The 24643-nt window shown below is 37.8% G+C and overlaps 1 protein-coding gene across 3 annotated transcripts; it reads right to left on the bottom strand.

The window, feature by feature from the left end:
* Positions 1-1140: 1140 nt before the first annotated feature.
* STEAP2 (STEAP2 metalloreductase) lies at positions 1141-24400 on the bottom strand. 3 transcript variants are annotated; one of them, XM_059933789.1, is made up of 6 exons: positions 24162-24400; positions 12642-12766; positions 11878-12402; positions 8854-9381; positions 5792-5956; positions 1141-3822 (listed from the first exon to the last, which is right to left on the bottom strand). In XM_059933789.1, the coding sequence occupies exons 3-6, from the start codon at positions 12367-12369 to the stop codon at positions 3535-3537; spliced, it is 1473 nt and encodes a 490-aa protein (XP_059789772.1). In that variant the 5' UTR covers positions 12370-12402; positions 12642-12766; positions 24162-24400; the 3' UTR covers positions 1141-3534. The 3 variants fall into 3 exon arrangements, with proteins under 3 accessions (XP_059789772.1, XP_059789774.1, XP_059789773.1); XM_059933791.1 differs by lacking the exon at positions 24162-24400 and adding an exon at positions 24013-24085; XM_059933790.1 differs by lacking the exon at positions 24162-24400 and adding an exon at positions 23884-23987.
* Between the last annotated feature and the right edge of the window lie 243 nt (positions 24401-24643).

The raw sequence follows: 24643 nt of genomic DNA, 5'->3' as shown, positions 1-24643 counted from the left end.
ACTATGTGTGCTTTAAGTCATGAATTTACAAAATAATTTCAACACGACATTTTAGGCTGTTTAAATACTTATTTCAAAACAGAGATTTTATAGACTGACACAGTTTCAGTGTTCATAATATTCCTAAAGAAATATTTATAAATTACATTGATGGTACTTTATTTAAAACATCACATAAGAATCTTTAACTTTCACAAAACTTTTCTGGAGGAGAAACCTCTCTGTACAGAAGTTATTATGAAATAGTTTAATGGCAAAAGGCAATTAAAAAGAATTAAGATCTTACATATTACATAAGAGATAAACAATAAAAAAATTGGATATGATATATTCTTAAAAGCCCTTTTACACAAATAATTTTCATAATTTGACTGTAAGGATTAATATACATAGAGTTACTATTATCAAATTAATTTTAAAAGTAAAATTCCTTAATCAACTCAAGATTATGCTAATTTTAAGAAATTAGGTAGTTTAACACTGGAGCTCATTAACCAATCCCATATGTAGCACAAAATATTTCTCTCTGATAAATACCTATAAATATAATTTATTCATACTTTAAAATATTTTGAAATTTAAATAAAAATCTCTACATGTAGACAGTCTAGACGAATTTCCATATATGTTTTGAAAAATATATGCTAGCATGAATATATTCTTATTTAAACATGATTTTAAATATTCTTAATAGAGGAGACATGGAATCTGCACACAAAAGCTAGGTAGCATGATTCAGTCAATGATTAATTTCCTCTTAGGAAAAAAATTACTTAATTATTTTGCATAGGATTAAAACTAGGTATATTTTCCACATTCTTAAAATTTTCTCAGGGGCGCTTCTCAAAATACAGTTGAGGGAAAAAAAATCCCACTACTTTAAAGTTCCCACTACTTTCTCACATCTAGCAAGAGCAGAATTCAGTCCTACTTCTGAGGCCAGAGTAATGATTTTTAAAGAATGATTATGAGAAATAATGACTAAGAAAAATGATCAGGTAGGAAACAGTAAAATAAAGCAATTAAAAGTCATTTAAGTAAAGCAGTTAAAAGTCAATATTTTTTTGCATTTTTAGAAAAGCTTTTAAAACACTTAGAATTATAATGAATATATTATATTTATTCTAAAACTTCAAAATTATTTCCTCTTTGTAGTACTGAAAAGGAGATATCACCGTTTCAAACAACTGTTACATCTTATATACATTTTCATAAACTTTGTTTTTTCATATTTTCAAAGGCCCCACTTATCTGTAATAGTGATAATTTTATTTATCTTATTGGCTAATTAATATATACATGCAACAATATACTTCAGTGGTCATCTAACTTTTAAAAATATTTCATTGTATTTTCACATTAAATGGTGCAAGTATGGGCTTAAGGGAGTGGAACTATAGGAACGAGAAAATATTAAAAATATGCTCTTAATTTCACTAGTCCACTATGTAGTTTATAGGTGTTTACCTTTAAGTTATCACCCAACTGAATCCCTACTGAGAACTAACAAGTAAATGATTATCAAGAGGGAAAGAATACAATTAAAATAAAGAAAAAGTAAATGCTCAAGTAAAAAGTACAAGCTACTAAAATTCAGCAAGAAGAGGACATCAGAGAATCATGAATAGTTTACCAAACTGACATGATGCAGTAGTAGGGAAGGAGCCATTGGTGGGAAAGGTAGCCTCCACTAAGTAAAAGTCCATTTATCTTTGGCAGCTGGATTCAGTAGAACCTTACTGGGTAAGTTTAAAAATGTTATAGTTTCAGGAGGAGGAATACATATAATTGTATCTGCCTGCAATTTTCTATTTTAATAAGGAAAGAGCAAATGGAAAAAAAAACATAGGGCTTTCTAACCAAAGTATGAACAAAATGCAATTTTAATGTGGAATGTCAGCACTGAACACTTTCATGAATAATCTGTGTGATTCTATGTCTCTAGAGTACATTTATAATTAACTGCTCATCTAAATATCCTTCATGCTTGCAAACTGCTCCCTAATTAGTGGCTGAGCAGGCAGGAGGACTTCTCAAGAAGAGAAAAAGAGATGACCAACTCTACAGGGACTGTTTAAGATTCTGTAGGACCTCAGCCATTCGTTAAAACTGCTGTGGTCCTATCTCTGCTGGAGTCCCTCACTGCACAGGGAGGCCTATGGACTGTCGTGGATCTCCCGGGTCCTGTCCCAGGCAAGATCCTCTCCTAGGGTAAGTGTGGATTATCCCACAGGCAAGGATAAATTTATGATTACAATATTTTCATATATCTTTTGACACCCACAACACACTGTAAAGAATGTCAGTGCGTTTATATCAAAGAGGAAGCATCTAGATTGGTATGCATGGGGATGGGGCAAGGGTCATGCAGCCTAGCGGCTAAAACTGTAGCCTCTGAAATATGACTGCCTGGACTTGAATGCTGGCTCTGCCACTCACTAACTGCATGACCTTGGGCAAATTACTTAACTTTTCTATGCTCCAGTATCCTTATATGTAAAATGAGGATAATAGCTACCTCTGTCATGGGGTTGTTGTAAGTACTGAATGGGAAAATACAAGTAAAGTGCTTAGAACAGTGCCTGGCAGGTTATAATCCATCCACGAATGTCAGTAAAATCCTGTACCATTCGGAGTATGACTGGCTAAGGTGCAACAGCTTAGATCAGCTGACAACTCCCTGTGTGTAAACGTAACACTTTCCCTCTAACTAGAAACAATTATAAGATTCCCAAGATTGGTACTAGATGAGAAAGATCAGTTTTGGAGGCCAGATGTTACTGTCTTCTCCCTGATCAGTATATTAATATGCAAATAAAACTGCTCTGTAACAAGACAAAGAATAAAATCTTTCATGAGGTACACATTATCAGTATATAGTCCATGTCTCCAATGCATTTTAAACATAATTTCAAGTTCAGTCTGTCTCTTTAATTTGTGTTTGTTTATAAATCACATTGGTTCATACAATTGATTACATTCTTCAAGCCTGATCTTATGAAAGGAATATAGGGATTTTAACCACGCACCCTTTCCTAGATGCTAATGTAATGTGTCCTTTCTTAAAAATAATGTATGGTTATGCATTTCTATTTCTTAAGCTGGATAATAATTAAAACCTTACTGAAGCTTCAGAAAAGAAATATATCTATTGAATTATATTAAAACTTAAAGTTCTGCTGGTGTGCAAAGTTTTTTAACATTATGTTGTATCTATATTATTAACTACAAATATTTCTGCCTGATTATGGAATAAAGTTTCTTAAAATAACAATAGTCTTACGATTGTACAAAACAAAACAAAACATACCTACATTTCAACAATAAGTTGACTATAAAAACTCATATTGGCAAAATGTGACATTAGTGAAAATAAATTTGAAGAAAATTCTACCACTAATTCAGTTGAGATCTCACTGAAGAGGTTTCAGCCCATAGCAATTTGACAGTGCACTTGCAACTGCAGATAAAGGAAGTCATAAAAATAATGGCATGAGGAGAACTTTATATGGCACCAGGGAGCACCATTTATCATCACATTACTGTAACCCTCTCTGGTGAGAGATGAGGAACTGCTCCTCCAATACCTTCTTCTAGAAATTGGCTCTTTTCCCAGCCTTTTTTAATTCTCTTTAGCTTTCGGCTTATACATGGAAGGAGTAAAATGATCTTACCCAGAATTACAATTGAGGGCAAAACAAGAGCAAGAACAAAGTTTGGTGGTGTATAAAATCTGTAGTACTCTTCTTCAAAAGCTCGTTTCCATCCATAAATTAAAACATGGAAAGTACTTATGAGCAGAGCAACATAGCCAAGTGTAGACTTGAGACAGGGGAGGAAGAAAAAGAAACAGAATAAGAAGCAAATTATTCAAACTCATAAATTAACCCATCCAGATATACCAAGTTTATATTTTGATAACACTATTTTATCTTAAATTACTGAGTTACTCTTTGTTCTCTACTGCATTAAACAATTTTAGTATTTTCATATATTTCTTATATATTTATATGCACTTTTTTTTACACAAATAAGGCTGTATTGCATATAGTCTAATATTCTGATTATTTTATTTATCACATCCAGAACCTTTGCCTCATGTCATTAAATATGAAAACATGACTTTAATGCTATATGATATTCTATTGAATGGATGTGCTATAATTTACCTAACCATTCCTTTTTGTTGATCATTTACTCTGTTTCCTACTTTCCTCAACTATAATGTCACTTTAAGCCCTTTTCTATATTTTGGTTTATTTCCTTAGAATTGATTTCTAATAGTGGGATTACTTGTCAGAACATCTGGGTTTTCCTTAAGGATACTGATAAAAACTGGAAAACTCCTTTATAAAAGTTATCCACATTTCTACCAGTTGTGTATCTTTTTTTAAAAAAATGTGTGTATGTGTGTATATAATACATGTATACATACGTATATAATAAAATTAAATGCTGAAGAGCATTCTCATGAGTATACACACATATATATACTAGTTGAAGATAAATATGAAAAATCTTACAGTATTAATATGTAACATAAAAAGCATTTCAAATGGCTTTATCAACCATATTAAATGAGATTATTAAGAGCACTTTGTTAAACAGTTCACAGGTTAAAATCAAAAAGTTCAGCATTTTGGGTTCCCTACATGATGTTTAATTGCTTATTTAAGAAATGGTCTATGTTACACAAAATGTAGTACTACATCGGCATAATAATGTAACTTCTAACTTCACTGGGGAAGGATCAACTCTCTCACAGAAAATTGTTCTGCTTGCAATTACTCATCTAAATTTATAATGATACTTTGCACCCGTCTAGCACCTTTTATCAGTGGGCCTTCTATTTCTTTTCAGGTGTGATTAAACTAGCAGTTGGGAAAGTATTCACATTTTATTTCCCTCGAAAAGGAAAAATGAATTTAGATGAGGGATATGCCCTTAATTTGAATGAGATTTTTAGATCACTTAAAAAAAAAAACTCAAGCGAATAGGCAAAAAACAAAACTAAAAACAAACAAAATTTAGCGTACCACAAAATGACACTCATCTGCATATTGTGCTATAAACCATTTGGATACAACCAATACTGATTTTATGGTAATTTAGGTAGGGTCTCAGTTTGAGTTATATATTTTTAAAGTATGCAAATGTATTAAATAGCTATTACTGGAGAAAGTGAATGTTTAACTCATCAAAGAACACAATGTTATCTTGAAACCCCTTTGTAGACACTCATATACATATGTATACAACTGATGCACCAAATATATATACTAACAAGAATGATAAGGCTGGTTGCTTGCCAGAATCCATTAACTACCACTTGTGTTTGTGTGTGTATACACATTTCCTTTAAAATATTCAGACTGAGCTTCTCTCCACTTGAATTACAATGAATGAGACTTTTCTAGACAGATCAAGATGACTCAAAATATAAAGTAAGTGTTCATTCATTTGCCCAATAATAAATTGACTTTGGTATTAAACTTGATCTAAGCTCATTCATCCCCCACTTTTTTTTTTTTAATTTTTCAAATAACCTTTATCTGTAACATAGTAGGCAGTACTATCAAAGCTTTCCAGTAAAGTCCTGTACTGGTCTTTCACTTACTAAACCAGAACGGTCCTAAGCTGGCCTCTAGCGACATAACATTCCACGAGCTAGATGCATGAAGAGCAGTCCCAGGGGCACTCTTTTATTAGCAGCATATTTAAAATCCAACTGTACTTAACTGGAATTAAAAATCTATGTCACCCAGTCCCTCACCAAACAAACCCCACATACCTGAATGAAGCTGAATTCCCTCCAGTTTAAAGCATTGCTCACTGAAGGGATGGAGGTGACTGCCAGGAGGGAAAGTAAGCCAAGGCTCATTATACCAAAGGAAATATACATTTCAATTCTCCAAACTTCTTCCTCGTTCCAAGAGTTTTCAATATTTGCATGAACCTAACAAGAAAGCAAACGTGAATTTCCTTTGTTTGGTAGAATATTAACTGATTCAGCACAGAGTTCACTCTTGGCCTAAGAATATGTCATATATGGACATATAACATTTGAGTTGCACTAATGCAATTTAACAGACTGCTATGGAGAACCTGTTACTGGATGGTATTGTTCCAGGTGTGAGGGAAAGAGAAGGGAGAGTTCAACAAAAAGAGGACTAAGATTCTCTCCTTCCTCACCCACATGTGAGAAGGGTGGGTAAATCTGTCATCACATTTGTAATACATCATGGTGACAGGGACTCTGGAGTCCCAAGACCGTGAAATACTGAGTGGTTGGTTCCAGAGGGACACAAAAGAAGTACTGACAGTTAGACTTAGTTTTCTGGTGCTTTTACAAGTTAGTTTAAACTTGGTTGAATATTTTGGGTACATTCTGGCCTTACTTCAATTTAGAATCCAGGCAGGGAATTTCTAAACTATGTCTGTGCCTTCCTTTCTCACATGAAGAATATTTATATGTTGATTTACCTCTTCTTACCTTCTTTTCCCCAGGAAGCTGAGATTTCCCTGAGGATAAAGCCCTAAGGAGTGCAAATACTTAACCACTTGAATGGCCTCATTAATATACTTTCCAACTGTCCAGTTGCCTCATTCAGTACTTTCCCTTACATTGATAATGCACATATAATCAAGCCAGAGTTTAACTCTGAATATGTCATATTCTGCATAGGGACTACTTTTAGAATTGTCTATTTACATGCAAACAATATAATTAGAGTATAAATCAAGGCTTGGATTCCTTGGGTTAAAGCTTTGGTTTAAGTAATCTATTCATGGAAAACATTCTAACTTAACACCAGCTTAACTTTTTGTCCAATTCCAGGTAACCAAACATACTTGAAATTTAAAAAAAAAAAAAAAAAAGAGAGAGAAAAGCTATTTCTTAGCCATTGTTCCCTGAAGCAATCATACCAACATCCTGAAAAGAGCCACAGAGCTTATCTGTGGATAAAGGCTCTTATTATCTCGTTTGGTGTCTATACAACAATACAGAATAACAGCATACCCCAGTATACCCGGAGATTACAACCTGAATCTTATCTACAAGCCCTCCCAATTCATCACTTTGCTCCATGAGTATGTTTTTTGAGTGTCTACAATGTGTCAGGCACAGTTCCAGGCATTAGGAACTGTGAATATATCAGTGAACGAAACAAAGATCCCTCCTCTTGTGAACTTACATTATGATGAGAGAAGGCAGAGAACAGTAAATAAACAAAGAACACAAAGTGTATTAGAAGGTGGTAAATACTATTGAACAAAGACAAAGAAGAGCAGGTAAAGTAAGAGGGGCTGAGAGTACCAGGGTTGAGTCAGAAGCAGGTGGCAGAACGTAAACTGGTGTCCAAACGAAGGCCTCGCTGAGGAGGTAAGAACTTGATGGAAGAAATTTTCACATGTTGAGGTATGGGGAAGTCATTCTGGCTTATACATGATTTGGCTTGAACTTTATGCTAATTAGAACAGCCTGTCTTATGGCCTGTCAAACATACATTGTACATCAGCTTTACCATTAAAGAGAAGAATGTTGCCCATCATCAGGTTATGCAAAGGGTTCAGTCACAACCCACTGTCAGTTGACAGCGGGCCCTGAGGGGAATTCAGGAGGAAAAAAAACAGGATGAGGCTTTCTGTGCTTTGAAATATTGGCCCCTAGGTAGTTAAGATGCGTATCTCAGGAAGAATTTCAATGACCCCAGATTCTTGCATCTTCCCATATATAGAAAAGCACTAAAATCATTAACTTGAGGTATCTCTTCTTTGTGATTAGCAGTAATTCTTTATCAAAGATGTATGTTTGACTACACTTATTTCCTAGCCAAAAAATTCATATACACACTGGCTCCTTCCCTGCCCCTTCAGAAGAGTCCCCTCAGAGCTACTGAGAGGTTGTCTTCAGTTTGGCGCAAATAAAACTCTCTTCTATTCTTATTATTGATTGTTTATTATTTGTGTCAACAAATTGAAGACTTGAAGGAGGTGAGGAAGCTGGTGGAGTAGATATCAAAGCCTTAGTAGTCATTTAAGTGGTTATTTTTAGAGAGAATGGCTTAAAGAACATCAATCTAGTAATTTTTTTCAAATTATTTTAGGTTTTATTGTTGAAACGAGTGTAAGTACTGGATGCTACACACCTGGACTATGATGCCTTGGTTTCTTATAATGCAAAAGCTCTTACACATTTGTTTAGTACACGGTCCTCGGCTTTCATTGAGAAATGCTACATCAAAGAGCTTCAGTGAAACCCCTTACATTTGCTGAATGGAAATTATTGAGGAAAATCATAGTCTATTCCATCAGCCCTTTCTATGAAGCTCTCCCAGAGATTTTCTTGAAGAGCTAAGTACTAGAAAAGGTTCACCTGAGGAACCAGTATCTTTCCTGCTTTATGATAACAAAAACCTTGTGTGTGTCTCCTGATCTTGACTTCCTATTCTGTTTTATATTTTCACTAGTTCTAATTTTATTGTGTACATTTACTGAGAGCTGCCTTATTATTTCATGGAACATGGCCAATTATAAAATAATTAACTGATGCTGAAAGTAGTCACTGCAATTGTAATATTAAAAAAAAACAAAACCCAACTCTTCACCTCTCTGTTCTTATTCTGCAAAGAAAGGGATGGTAGCAGCTTTTATTCTAAATGATTCTGAATTAGCCGCATAATTCTTGTGCAGAAACATTGTTTAAAGAACAATTCTTTCTCTTCCCTAAATATACCAAAATTTCTATTACAAGGTATGTGAAGTTTTACACTGTTTTAAATCTCACGTTTTACAAATTATAATAATCAAGTATTTTACTAGCATCAGATAAATATCAAGCACGTCCCATACCTGCTGATAAGCCATGTTGAGAAACAAGTATCTTTCTGACCTTCTCATTGGTAAGCAGAGGCTGTAGGCAACATGGACTGAAGCGAAGAAAAAGCTTAGTAATCCTAGCTGTTTTCTACACTGTAACCAGGTCTCCAACCAAGGTGGAAATCTCCTATACTTGGTGCCATAATAAAGCTGATAAGCAGCTGCCAGGAGACCTGCCAGGTAGACCAGGGACAGCAAAGTAATGGCAACTATGGGCAAGGTTTTATTCACAATTTCAATAGGAATCTTGTAAAAGTCACTCTGCTGGTTTCTAACATATGGATGAATCACATCTCTGACAAAAGAATAAAGAAAGAAAAACGTGGCCAGGCTTATGGCTACCACCACTGGCCCTCTCCAGAGAGTAAATAGTCGCAGGGGTAAATTTTCAATCTCCCTGGCTGATGATAATGATCCCAAGTCAACGGGAATGAAATTCAACTGGCGGGCAAGTTCAATAACCTGTTGTCGAGCTTGAATATTGTTGCTGCATATATAAACCTATGGAAAAAACAGAAGACTCATCATTACTATTACTGCTTATAAAAATGGTAACAATCACACACCCCATTTAATCCACAGAGCATCACTTACGATGACCCTGCGTGATGCAAAAAAATTAAGGAGATAAAGCATTTATTAATTTATTAATCTATTTATTTATAGGTTAAAATAGTATCATAAAAACAACAAAGTCCTTGCTACCATCAATGACATGAAAAGAAAATGCAGAAAAATCTAGCTTGAACCTGGGAATAGAAGTCCTCAGGGGAAGGGAGGCGGGAGGAAAGAAAGGTTTCTAGATCACCAGGTTCTGAGCAGACAAGGTAAGGTCTTCCCTCCAACAGTCTAGGTGGAGTTTGAGCTGCAGGCCATACCCCTCCCTTGTCCAGCTCTCTCACTCCTGCAGGGAACCGGGTGGGGCTGGCTCTCCAGGCTTTGGTGGACAGTACTTAGCTCTAGGACTAGCGATTCTGCTGAGTAGAGTGATTTCAAGCATTGCCCTTTATGGCTAAGAAAAGGGAAAAGATAAGCATGGATCCTGAATGGTTGAATTTGTAATTAAAACCTCTAAATGATGTCATGATGCTATACTATTTATAAAATTTAACTTTTGGCTTAGAAACCAATTCACCAAAACCATGGATAATCTCAGGTATATTATTTCATTGGTCAGAATTAGGAAATTCTTTCATCTTTAAATGAGGATAATATATTTGGTGGGGAAAATAATAGCATTAATAGGCTTAGTTAAACAGTAAAGTAACTGCCATTTTCTAAGAGCTGTTACCTCTATAGGAACTCTAAGATGTGACTGTGATCAGTGGGGGTGAGGGTGGGCTTTCAAACTACCAAAACCTCTTAGATATTGTAATGTAGTTGAGAATTCACAAATATTTGTTGAACACCAAGTTCACAAGTTCCTGGCTGGAGTGAGCCAGGATTAGAGTTAGAAAAATTTTGCTATAAAATCTCTGAGCTATGTTCAGGGAAAACAAATTCCTAAATGTATCCCTGAGGATGTTTATATAAAGGCTCTGAAACATACCATACTGAAATGCTTGCCTGCTAAACCTATTTACATAATGGTGAGAATGTAGAGCTCTTAGGATTATTAATTTTATCTAACGTTAACCATATAAATGACAAAGTCTATACTATTATACAAATGTTGATAAACTTCTAAAATGGAGCAGGGAAGGTGGAGAAATATATACCAAAGAAGTAAGGAAAAGCATTTTATTTTTTTCCTAATTTGATAAAATTAAATAAATTTTATCAAATTTATTACAGGTGTGACAATGGTGGATTAAACTGTTTTTACTTCACTGGGAAAAAACTACAAATTTTAAAATTTTATAATAAACCTAAAAGAATAAATCAAACATGCATAAAGCCACAAGGACTACAAAATACAAATGAAACTCTTTCTGTAGCTCACATTGAACTTAATCTCTTGTTCTACAATTTCTTTTGTTGAATAATTAAAATCATCACAAATATGGGCAAAGGATTAAATTCAGGTTTATCTCTAATTTGCTAGATTTGTATCCATTGCCAAACCTTGGTTGATATGCAAAAGAAAAAAAGGATTCAGAAATACTCTCTAGGAAAGTAAGAAAGTATATATTCTTCCAAATTAAACACTTCAAAATGAGTGGTTATCATGACTCTGATACGCAGCATATAGTGATGTAATACTTGAATTTATTTTCTAAGACATCTAATCAACTGTCTTTATGGACAAAAATAAAAGTATTTTATCATCATGCTTCATTATAATGCATAACCACACTTTTGAAAGATTTTTAAGGTGCACTATTTTATGTGTTTACTTATAAAAGCTGCCATTCCACAAAAGCATTGATGGAGCTCCCCATCTGCTTTATTCTCAAACTGAACTAAACAGAACTCATAGATTAAAGGAGAACCTGAGAAATCCAATCTGCTTCTACCTTCCCCACACAGATTAAAATCTACCCTTAAAATAAAACAAACTGTACTATTTAAATTCTATGAATAATCTACGTAAAATAAAAAGGTACTTCTAAAGCATTCTTCTTGAGGATCATACTACATAGCATTTCGCGCAGAGATGGGATACTGTTTACCAAATAGCTTCAAGGAAGGAAGAAGGGAGGATGGAAGGATGGGTGGGAGGGAGAGAGGGAAAGAAAAAAGACATGATTGAGATTGTTTTAATATTTGAGGAAGCAAGGAGATGGCCCATTATTCAACTGCCAACCTTGCCTTTTTCTTGAATTAGCTGATTATGATAGGAAAGTTCCAGTTATTTTCTCAGCTTTTCACATCATTTTGGGAATAGAAATGTGCCCTTACAAGGTCAGGACACAAATCTTCAGGAGCTCATACATAGTTTTCAAAATGATAATCACTGGAGAGTGTCAAAATTCAGTTTTTAAATATATGATATTTGTTTTAACTATTTAAGTACAAAATACCATCTAACTAAGAATAAAATTTAAAAATACATACTTGTCGGCTGGCATCCTTTGGTCCTAACTGAAGTGCCCAAGCTGAGATAACATTAAATCCTTTCACAATCAAGGAGTCCGGGAATAATGAAGCCAAATATTCTGCATTGGATTCTGGGTATTGGTTTATCCTCACGTTATTGCTCACATCAATCAGGATTTTACCCACAAGCAGATGTCTCAGGTCCCACAGGGAGGTGTAATGTTCTCTATGTATAGCAACAAATATTATATTTGTTTTTATTAGAGCATCTTCATGGTGAGTAACATCTACTACATGAGGAAAAAATTCAGAAGCAAACTTAGGATTTCTGCTTCCTATGACCACATGATAGCCACATCTAATAAGTCGAATGGTCAGGGATTTAGCAAAATCCCCACTTCCAATTACACCTACAGTGACCTTCCTTGCATCTTTGATACCATTTATGCCATTAGGCAAAAAAGTTTCGCTAAGGCTCTTGGGGCTTCCCATCATAGAGATCGATTCCATAATACAGACTCTTCTAAGATCACCAGGGATATCCTAGGGGAGAGAAAATAAAATGTTCATCAATTACCTATTACCAAACATGAATACGCTTCTAGATGTTATAACAACATCCCTTATTTCTAGAGGTAAAATAGTTTGGCAAGCTATATAACCTCGAACACTGCAAGACACAATTTGAAGCTAAAAATGGATCTCGAAATAGAAAAATGACCTGTCACAAAGTTGATGTGCTAAAGTGGAGCTTCTCAAATATTAATGCATACTTGAATTACCTGAGAATCTTGTTAAAATGCAGATTCTGATTCAGTAGGTCTGGAGTGAGGCCCAAGATTCTACATTTCTAGTAAGGTGATGCCGATGTTGCTGGTCTATGGGCCCCTCTTTGAACAGCAAGGCTCTAGAGCACAAAAGGAAAGAGACTGAAGTTTTCAGCAAGGGAGAACTTTTTAAAAAACACAGTTCTAACAAGTGTGATTATCCAGTTTCTCAGCAGACCAGAGGAAGCAAGTCAGAAATGCCACTAAAGGTAGAGAAGGACTATGACAGTTCATCATAGCTCACAAGGCAACAGAAAACAGAAAAACAATAATAAAACCCAAGAACTTATTTATAACCCCAAACTGTCTACAGTCATTTGTGATGGGGTCTACCTCAGTAGCTAGTGAGGAACTTTATTACTAAATGAGAGTAAGCTAAATCAGCTACTAAAAAATGAAACCTTGCACTTAAATAATATTTTCAGAAAAGTAGGCATCAAAATATAACAAAGAATTAATTAAATACGATAGAGTTCTATCATTCACCCTATGTCCTATTAACTTATCATAGAGAAAGATAGCTTCCCTGTGTAAAGGGGGTTAATAATGTGTTTATGGTCTTAAAGTACACAGTACTTATGAAATCTTTTTCTCCCCGTTTTTTTTTTTCCATTGGTTACATAAAACATGATGCAGTTATTTTTTTCTGGAAAAATCTGTCAAATTCTTTTCTGAGTGACTAACACCTTATAGGTTCATATTTGTTGTAACTTGCTCAAGCATACCAATCAGATGACCATGAATCAGTGTCACTGTTGGGTCTGGATAAAAAATACTCTTCCATTTTATCCGCAATGCACAATTTCTTTTATGCTAACAGCAGATGTGGATCACTTCAGAGAACTTAATGGATTTTACAGGAACAGGTGGAATGTTTTAAAAAACTTTTTTTTTTTTGGTTTTTACTAAATGAAATTTGAAATTACTGGAGCAAGGAAAATCCAACTTTTTACCCTAGAACTGGAGCATGTTCAATAACTCCAAATACATCAGTAAATTAATCTTTAAAAAGATAATAATAATATTACCTCATACTCATATAGCATACACTATGCGCCAGCTCTGTGCTTTACAAATTAACTGAGTGAATCCCCACAACTACCCTATGAGATAGGTACTAATACTCTCATGCCCATTTTGCAGATGAGGAAACTGACACATGCAGAAGATAATCTGTACAAGGTCACAAGAGAGAAACTAGAGGAACCAGGATTAGAACCCAGGCAGTCGAGCTAAGGTATGTGTCATGTGGGTGCATGTAAGGAATTTAAGAAAGATATGGGGGCGGGGGCAAGGTGGAAGAGTGACGGTTGTGTTCATATTAGTGTATTCTCCTTCTTTGATCATGTCATTGCTCCTTAGCATTACCTAGTCATCTTAATGTCTAACTTGGATCTTGGGAAAGGAGAAAACTCACTATTTTTTAATCTATTACATGTTTCATTTCATACTTTTCAAGATATAAGGGGTGATAATTATTTGTTTTCCCTTGGAGTGACCCCATGCACCTTGAAAGGCAGGCGGCGGTCAGGGGCACCAGGGTAGTACAAAACTGTCAACATCTTCTTGGAGATATTGTTGGCTACTTGGAGAATCAGGAGCAGTTAAAGGAATCAGAAATAATTAAATCAATGCTCATTTCATTAAACAATTCAAGGTGAACTGACCAACCTACCCCTAGTCATATACATTATCTAAGGGTAAAAAGAGTTAACTAGACTCACACACCAGAAACCAAGTTTCCTATATCCCAGTCCCAAGTTCTTCTAAGTAGAGACTGTAGCATCTCCCAAAAAGTAAGAATTTCAAAATCTTTAAATGTAAGAATCATGATGATCAAGACCTTTTCAAATGAAAAACAAAAACAAAACAGTATCACTTATCTGCTTATTTTACAAAGCAAGTTCAAACCCCTTCTGCACATCAGAATGTGAACAGGTAAAAATACATTAGGGCCTAATAATGTCATCTCTGGGTATCTCATTTTACCATGTATTTTATACATATTAATAAGTGACTCTGTCCTAACATGTCTGGGCCTTATTCACATTGTATTTCTAATGGCAAGTTCTAACTGAACCCTTTAATAGTATGACTGTGCCTACAAATAGAAGTTGGCCTAAAAAATGAGACTCTTTTCATCAAAGTGTTAAGGAATGTAAAAGCATTCATGAGAGAAAAAAAAAAAACAGCCTTTAACAGATCTGAGAGATGGATTATTTGTGTATTGCTGAAAGCATATACCACATGCTTGTGTGCTATTTCATAGTTCACAATATTTTCACATATATTACCTTATTTAATTCTCAGATGGCTGTGAAGTACATATTATGCCCATCTTAAAGATGAGGAAACAGAGGCTTAGAGAACCTTAGCAATTTATCAAAGACAGTACAGTTGGTAGTTAACACAACAAGGCTTCAAATACGAGTCTTTTGACCTCTGCTCATTCTAATATTGCAGTGCAAACATTGTATGGGGAATCTTAAAACTGTCTAGATCACCAAATGTCACCCATTAACTTTATTTTCCAAAAGAAATACTAACTCTAAACAGTTCAAGCTTAGGATAGTTTTAGGTAAATCCAAAGCTATAAGGTTAGGAATTCTAGCTACCAACCAATCAATCAAATCAATCAATCAACAATAAATCCAATTTTTAGATCAAAACCGACCAAAGACCTAAATTCATTAATACTACAAAACAAAACATGATTGGTTGATGGGTATCTCTTGGAGAACCCCCAGATAGCAACTCATTTTCTTTTGGGGGCTCTGCAAACACTGTGAAGGTGTGTACTGCTTCAAGAGGGAAGGGAAAAAGAGCCGAGAAGTATGTCTGTATCCTGTGGAACCCACCCGTACACAGACTTAAAAGCAGTGCATCTCCACAAACTATGGGTGCTGAGACACTGGGGCAAAACCTCATCAATCACTTCATAATTTGCTAAGCCATCATTTTGGATCACTTGATTAACAGGTGAGCTGAAGTTTACAATCGTGATATCCATAAAAAATGGGGTTATAAGAAGTGAATTATGTCAATAGCTGAAAATAAGAGTAATAAGCACCTTACGTTGTACATTTCCACTGACAAGGAGTGATGCAACTATAATCTAAAGGCAGATCTACTCTGCTGTGATCCAGCGTGAATTTATCCAGGCCACTGTGTGCTTTGCACATAAGAGATAAAGAAGAGAAGCATGGTGCGTACACTTAAGGAGTTTACATTCCAGTTAGGAAGAGACAGTATGTACTTGGAATAAAAAGCAGAAAAAAACCCCTCATATCAGCATATAATTAAGAACTAGACTGTATGATCAGAGCATAGTTATTCTAGAAAATCAGGGAGAGAAAAATATCACATGGTGTTCCCTTACCTCAAGTCATTCTATATATAGATGAATTGTACTTGGAAAATAATCTCTAAATTACACAGAATGTCTTCAAGCCAGGTTCATGACAGTACACTACAGGCTCATTCTAGCTTAAAACCATAAGGATCTAAAATTAAATTTGGCTTTCTGTGACCTTACTTTAAAAGTGCTAGGGCACTGGTTCCCAAATATGAAGCTATCACTGGTCGACAGCAATTAAAAAGTATATGGATACAATAGGGAGTTTTTCATAAAATTATTCAATTTAACAAATTGTCCTTTACTCTGAGAATATCTCTTAACTACCTTTACTGGTCAAAATGTCCTTTTTTCATAAAAGGATAGTGATAACAGCTGTTTGAGTTGGCAGTCCTATATATATCCTCTCCCTCCCCTTTTTATTTTACTGGTCTGACATTAGGAAACTCTCTATATAAAGTGCTCCTTAAGCCTGTTGGAGAGAAAACACTTCTGGGGAGGGGAGAAAAGCACCTTGGAAAAAACTCCCTGCTGCTAGAGATGTCTGCTTAATCCTCAGATGAAATATCAAATATCCCAATCTAATTTTCTGTGACTAAATTGTGATTCTTACTATCATGATCTTTGGGTTGCAAAAAGATATTCCCTACATTCTCAGCATTTAAATAAACATATAAAACCCAACTGTTTATAACAATAAAGTATTTCTTTGAGGGAAGAGGTGGGGTTTTTTTTAGGTTTTTATTTTTTGGAAGAAATTCTTAAGTCCTTTAGACAATGCCAGAAGCAAAGCTGCAATTCTGCTTGAAAAATTAGAATGTGATTCTTAACGCATGGTCCCTCAACCAGCAGCATCAGAATCACCTGGGAACTTGTTAGAAATGTAAATTCTTAGGCCCTACCCGAGACCTCCTAAATCCGAAACCCTGGGAGTGGAGCCCAGCAATCTGTATCATAAAAAGCCCTCAGGTGATTCTGATGCACATTAAAGTTTGAGAATAACTGCCCTAATATAATGCAGTCCAATCACTACTTGCTATTTGAATATTAAAATCCACTTAAGTCAGACTATTAAATTCTTTCCCTCAGCTGAAACTTTTGGGTAATCTGTATGCATCCTCATTTAAAAATCATTTTCCAAAAATTACAAAATAGTAACTTTATTAAAACTATGCAGATCTATTCTTTGAAATTCTGTTTATAAACAAAGGTAATTACAAATGATTCATTAATATTTCATACTTGGATCTGAGTGTCTTTTTGTGTTAATGTCTTATAGAACCAAAAGATTTTCAGAAAAGAAATATAATAGCATTAAAGCAAAAGTTTGACTAACTCCAAGCCTTCCAGACTTTTCAAATAACCAGCATTTTAATGAGATATTCAAAATTACAAGTAACTTCCAAGATATTTCCTAGGCTCAGTATGTATTCAATATATACGTTTATATGGGTATGATTTTATGATGTTTCTAGGTCCTAAATCATCAAAACAAAACTTTATATGTTTATTATGTTGCAATTGCTAGGGTAAGAAAGCAGTCTAATTCATGGTAGGAAGATTTTCAACAAAAAAGCATTCTGGTTAAATTTAGGTTAGTCTAGAAATTCAATTTTTAAAATGTATTACTCAAGGACTTCAGTTAATAAAAAATTTTAGGATCTTCTTCAATAAATTAAAGCAACAACATCCCAAGACCTCCCCACCAACCCACTTTTCTTCTGTGTTTAGGCCAGAGAGGAAGCTATACACGTCCTTCCATCCACCTCATAATATAGCCTGCTACGTCAAGCACAGCCATGTCTCCTGTGTATGCCTGGGCTTTCATAGCACTGCAATTTAACATGACCAGGGGGTATGTCTAAAATGAAGCTGGGAGTAGCAGGTCTTATAATGGCTGAAATAATTTCCCCATCTTATAACCTTGCTGCTGATGGTACTTTGAGATAAGGACACCTATGTTTATTGGCTAGCAAATACAAATTTTTCTACATTGCAGTAACTTATTCATAAACACATAATCTTCTATGATGGGCCTGCTATTCTAGCCTCTACACAAACCCGTTTCCCTGATTTCGATACCATACCATAAACAGTTTACAAATGGCACCAATGCCCACTGGGTGCTATGAACTTTAGGGGTCTCTGATGATTGACCTCAATTTAGAAATCAGTCCACAACCAAAGGTCAAAATGATACTCACCCATCCATCCCCAACCATTCCCCCATCCAATGTCTCACTGAGCCCTATCCACCAGGCATGCAGCTAGATGTTAACACTCCAATGATACAAAACAGGCAGTGGCTTCCTGGTCATCCAAGCAACGTGATAAAATTATGAATATTGAAGCATATATAACAACTAAAAAATTAGTTTTATTGAGGTGAAATATACATATCATGAAATTTACCCATTTAAAATGTATAAATTAATGATTTTCAGTATTTACAGTTATGTAACCATCTCCACAATCCAATTTTAGAATATTCCCACTAGCAGTAACTGTTATTACTCAAATTTTAATAGAACCTGCCGAGAGTATATGCCTCTTTAAAAAAAAATCCTACTTCCCACAATGTCCTGAAAGCCCCACTGGCTTTTATACACACAGCAGATTGTGACTTCAGTTTTGCTGGCTCTGCTGGATGCTATGGGAGTACCAGAGGGTCCCACTCACTGCTTGGGTTAAGTGGAGAGGCAGAGCCTCAGTCTCAGAGCTGCCTCTTCCCACAACGGAGAATGACCTTCTAAAGCAGCGGTTCTCAGCTCCAGCTGCACCCGGGAGTGACCTGAGGAGCTTTACCACATAGTGATACCTACTCACCACCGCCCCTCCACCCAGAGTTTTATTTAATCGGTCTGGGGTTCAGCCTGGGCATCAGGATTTTTTAAGAGATCCTCAGGTGTTTTAATATGCAGCCAAGATCGAAAACAACTCTACTAAAAGAGTTAGGATTCAACCTCATACTTATTTTGGTATTTGGAGATAACAGATGTGGCTTTTTGATCCTCAGTTATGCTCCTTTTCACACTGTTGTTTGTAGTAATGAAAAATAACCCTAGCAAGAGACTAACAGCTGCCCTTGAATGCTGGAAGCTGTAGAATATGCATGCAGCCCTTTCCCCTTTCTCACGCAGGCTCCGAGCTATCTCAGAAGGTCCACTCACTATTTTGCAATTTCCTCTCTTCATTTTTTGGAAAGGGCAGTGCCATTCCTTAAAATGTGTCATCCCACCACACAGCATACTTTGTTCCTGTTAGTTCATAACATTCAAAATTCAGAATGTTCCAGTGAGGGTGTCTCTTCTTTCCACTTGACGAGGGGCTCCTCTCCTCAGTTCTCCAGGCATCAGAGGTTCTGCTGACCTGAGCAGACGAGAATTTCCAGGTGGACTGACTCTCAAGCTTTAATGTGGGTATGATCATCTAGGGATCTTGCTACAATGCACATTCTAATTCTCCAGGTCTCGGGGGGGCTTGAGAGTATGCAGTTCTCCCAAGCCCCCAGGTGATACCCATGGTCCTAGTTCATGGGCCACATTAGGACTAGCAAGGCGCTAGAGTTTCTCTACCTTTTGTTTTGATCTTAGTCACAGGTAATACAGACTAGATAATTGAAAAGACTATGACATTTATAGAAAGTTTTGTTTATGTGGTGTCGAGGAGAAAGAATAGGCCCAGGCTTCTGAAATCACCTTGTTTTCTGAGTCTTAGTTTCCTTTGTTAAATGGAAAACAAAAAAGTTGTACTTGACTCTGCATTCCTTCCCAACACTAAAATTCTTTTGTTTCCAAGACTTATAGCTATATAATAATGGTAATCGCTAGCTTTTATTTAACACTGTTACACTTCTACTTTATGAGCTCCATCTAACAGTGTGATTTAAGTAGCATAGGGGTTCCTTGAAATTTCAAGGTCACAGTTTTCTTGAGTGGACATTTGACTTGATGTATGCATTTAATTCTTAAAGTATATTATCAAGCGAAGAGAATTCCATTACACTCAGATACATGAAATCCTAAGATTTTCAATTTAGAGGAGTTTCCTTGACATTCCTCTGGCTGAATGGCAGCTGTTGTGCTCTATTAATTTTATAAAACAGAACGGAATTTGTTTCACAAACATCTAGAGCATTAATTGTTGGATAATAGTAACTCTGAAAGGGCTGTCCTCAGAGATCTTGATGACATTCACAACCTGCTGATTTGGATGTGTTATCAAGAAAATGTAATCCTCCAGGGCCATGAGATGAAGTTAGTGTAGTTTTGACTTTGAAAGCCACATCTGAACCTTTCTTCTTCTGTCCTGCAAACCCCAAGCTCCTTTGAAGCCCATGGCACCTCGTAATATCCTCTCCCTACACTCACTGCTGTCATCTACTGACTTCTAGCTTATTCATTATCACTAGTGACTTTGGCCCCCAATACATACACACTCTTCCTCTCTACCCCAGCACTTGTCATCCTTGTCTACTACTTCATCATTCGAATGGATGGAGCATTCAACCTCATGGCTTCATTTCCTTCACTTATTCATCCAAGGCAATGAATCTTTGCCTCCACCACAACTCAGATATCTCCAAGCACTATCTCTTAGCCTTCCAATAACCTTAGTCAAATGTTCACACTGATAATTCCAGATGGTAGAAGAAATCTGATCCACTGACTATATTCTCACTTTCCCGGTTTCTTTATCCATCCTAGATTCCACAGTGTATATTTATCATTTCTCACTTAAAAAGATCGACTCTTGTTACAGACTAAATGTTTATCATCCCCCATCCCCCAACAATTCATACGCTGCAGTCCTAACCCCCAATGTAATGGTATTAGGATGTGCAACCTTTGGGAGGGGATTAGGTCACAAGGGTGAAACCTTTATCAATGGGATAAAAAGAGAGCCCAGAGAGCTCTGGGCTCTCTTCTGCCATATGAGGACACAGTGAGAAGTTGGCTGTCTATGAACCAGGAAGTAGGCCCCTACCAGACTGAATCTGCCATTGCTCTGATCTTGGACTTCCCAGCCTCCAGAACTGTGAAAAATAAATGTTTATGGTTTAAGCCACCCAGCCAATGATATTCTGTTATAGCAGCCTGAACAGATTAGGACAACTCTCTTGCTCTCCATCACATCCACTTGGCAAAACTCAAGCCCTGGAAGAACCCAGCTATCCATTTTCACTGTATCTGTATCCAAGTTGGTGAAGGCTGCTAAAGAAAAATCAGACAACGCAGCTCACCTTAAATTCACAATCATTAACCTCACCTATCAAAGGACAGTCTGTCCACTTCCGTCCTGGAGACCATCCCTTTTCTCCTCCCAAGCAGCTGTGGTTATGATCTCCTCATAGACATCTCAAACTTAACAGGTTCAAAACAAAACACTTTTTCTATCCAGATCTGTTTGCATTCATCCAAATTTCCTCCTCTCAGTAAATGATATCATTACTCATCAGTTGCTCAAGCCAGAAATCTGGGAGTGATCCTCCAGTCCTTGTTTTCCCTCACTCTTGACAAAAAATCCAACACCAACTTCTGTTTTCCAAAATATTTCTTAAATTCCTCTCCAATGACACCAGCTTAATCCAGGTCTCTCTCATCTCTCACCTGAACTCTGCAAATATTTTCTAACGGTCTCTCTACTTACTCCTTTGCCTCTTTCCAAACCATTCTCTAGGAAGCAGCTAAGATCATCCTAAATTGTAAGTCAGATGATGTCTTTCACCTCCTTAAAAATCAGTGGCTCCCTGTTGCATTTTGAACTACAGTCACCTTCTTGACCTAAATGAACCTGACCTGAAGGCTCTGAATGAACTAGCTAGTCCCAGCACAACTCTTTTTAAAAAATATTTTATTGGACTTCCGTGGTGGCGCAGTGGTTGAGAATCTGCCTGCCAATGCAGGGGACACGGGTTCGAGCCCTGGTCTGGGAAGATCCCACATGCCGCGGAGCGACTAGGCCCGTGAGCCACAACTACTGAGCCTGCGCGTCTGGAGCCTGTGCTCCGCAACAAGAGAGGCCGCGATAGTGAGAGGCCCGCGCACCGTGATGAAGAGTGGCCCCCGCTCGCCGCAACTGGAGAAAGCCCTCACACAGAAACGAAGACCCAACACAGCCAAAAATAAATAAATAAAATAAAGAATTATAAAAAATATATATATATATATATTTTATTTATTATTTATTTATTTAGGCTGCGCCGGGTCTTAGTTGGGGCACAGGAGATCTTTGTTGCAGCATATGGGATCTTTTTAGTTGCGGCTTGCGGACTCTTTAGTTGCGGCATGCATGCGGGATCTAATTCCCTGACCAGGGATCGAATCTGGGCCCCCTGCATTGGGAGCACGGAGTCTTAACCACTGGACCACCAGGAAAGTCTCCCAGCACAACTCTTCAATGTCATCCTGTTTGACTGTTATTCCCTATGGTCCAGCCACAGCATCCTTTTCTTGAAGTAGAAAAGACCAATCACTTTCCCATCCTGTGAACACTGCACATCCTATCATGTCTCTTCAATACAATGATTCACTCCAGTTTTGTTCTGTTTTGAGCCCCTGGTAGGTTTCCTTTCTTATGTAATTGTTCTTTACTCATTACTATTTCCCCCACCAAAAAATAAGCTCCTTGAGGGCAGAACCACGTTTGTCTTGTCCATCATTGCCTCCACAGTGCCTGGCACATAGTATATACATAAGAATGCAATAAATATCCTTTGTTGTCAAATGCATCTAAAAATGTCAGGACCAGAAGAGATGTAATAGGTCTCTAGATAAGATCCCTCATTTTGCTGATGAAGGCTTGTGGGCCGAAAGTGGGTGACATGTCAATGTCATGGTTAAGTCAATGTCATGGTTACTGGCTGAGCACAGAATAAATGCATCTCCTGATGCCCTGAATGCCCTTTACTGAAACTGCAGTGTTAAAATATAATTACGCTCATTCACTTCAAGTCTATTTTCCATGTCACTAGTACAATAAAAAGTGACCTGGATACAGTTTTTCATTTCCTTTCTGCACAATTAGCTCAATTCATCATTATTAATACTGTCTCATTCCCTCACCCCTCCACCCCCGCAATGACTGACAAGGTAAGAGAAAGAAACTGCACCCATTCCAATTATGTTTCTAAATATGCTGCAAAATCTCTAGGACAGGTGTTTTTCTTCTGTAGATAGCTTTTAAGCTTTGAAACAACAGAGAGCTGTAGAATAAAAAAAAAAAAAAATACAGCCTTAAAGAAAGAAAAAATAAATGGAGATCAACACGACGAGGAAATAATAAAGGTGAAGAAAAAAGCGTATGGGGTGTGATGGGGCACGTGCTTTGGAGAGAACTAAAAAGGTTCCCAGCATCAGGGCTGTTAACAGGACTAGAATCCAATCAAAGTCAAGAGGGTGGCAGGTGGGGCAGGAGTTCGAATTCTACTTGCACTTTCACCCACAGCAATGAGTGAACTGACATCAATCCTTCTCCAAGGGGTGGGGAAGATAATAAATGGAAATCTCTCGACAAAAATTCCCTTCATCTCCCTGCTTTATTTTAAGAGCAAGATTTTGGGGGCATAATTTTCAACAAGTTTTGGCCGTGGCTGAATACAGGTCTCAGATAATTTAGGACACTCAAAGAAGAGGCCAATTACTTTCTAACACATAATGGCCTAAACGCACCACGGTCACATCACTGGGTAATAAACAAAATGACTACTAGAAATACTTAGATTTCGAAAATCAGCGCTGCCCGATCTTCAGTGAAATGCTCCGCATGAACCCAAAGTGGTAAGGAGACTATCAGGGAGGCTAAGGTAACCTGCCCGTCCTCTCCCTTTGGGGCACATCCTACCTGGGACAATGTCTCTCCTGGCCTCCTTTCTCCTGGGCCCAACCAACCTCAGGACTTTCTGGGAGCTCGGGGAAGTAGGGGGCGGGATCCGTGGAACAGACACCCTTCCCACTCCCCGCCTTTAGGTACCAGGCGATCCAGGACCCCAGCAGCTCAGGCGGACGCCGCAGGCGGCGCGGAATCCAGGGGAGGAGGGATGCAGCGCTTGGCGCCGACCGCATCTGGCCCTTCAACTCCGCCCCCGCCCCCGCGTCTAGAGCTCTCCCCAGCCCGCTCACCTCCGCGCCCTCCGCGCCGCGTAGGGGCGGGCCTCGCAGCTCTCCGCGAGCAGCGCCGACTCCCCCGCGGCCTCCCCGGGCTCTAAGGCCTAGGAACCGCGCCTCCGGCCCGCGGCTGTACACTGGCAGCCGCGGCGGTCGCGCTCGGGCAGCTTCCCCGCCTCCCCAAGCTGGATCGCGCAGGACCAGGGAGGGGAGGAGGAGGAGAGAGGGCGGGAGGAAGGGCGGCGCGCGGAGGCCGGCCTCGCAGGACGCGCCGCTAGGGGCTGCGCGCAGTGAGGGCGCAGAGCGCGGCGCGGGCGCCGGGACGCCGAGTGGAGGGCCTAGCGGGCGAGGTGGGAGTGCCGAGGAGCCGGGGAGGAGTCGCAGAGCTCGGGGCGGGGCAGGGGCAGGCGTGGGGCGCGCCCGGCAGGACGCGGAGCGCCGAGAGGGGCCAGCAGAGGGGCGGGGACCGTCCGGGCGGCACGGCTCCAGCTTCGCGC

This window comes from Balaenoptera ricei, chromosome 9 (genome assembly GCF_028023285.1).
Source record: "Balaenoptera ricei isolate mBalRic1 chromosome 9, mBalRic1.hap2, whole genome shotgun sequence".
In the NCBI taxonomy this organism is placed as follows: Eukaryota; Metazoa; Chordata; class Mammalia; order Artiodactyla; family Balaenopteridae; genus Balaenoptera; species Balaenoptera ricei.
The sequence above is the reverse complement of the archived record's forward strand: the minus strand, read 5'-3'. Positions and strand labels throughout refer to the sequence as shown.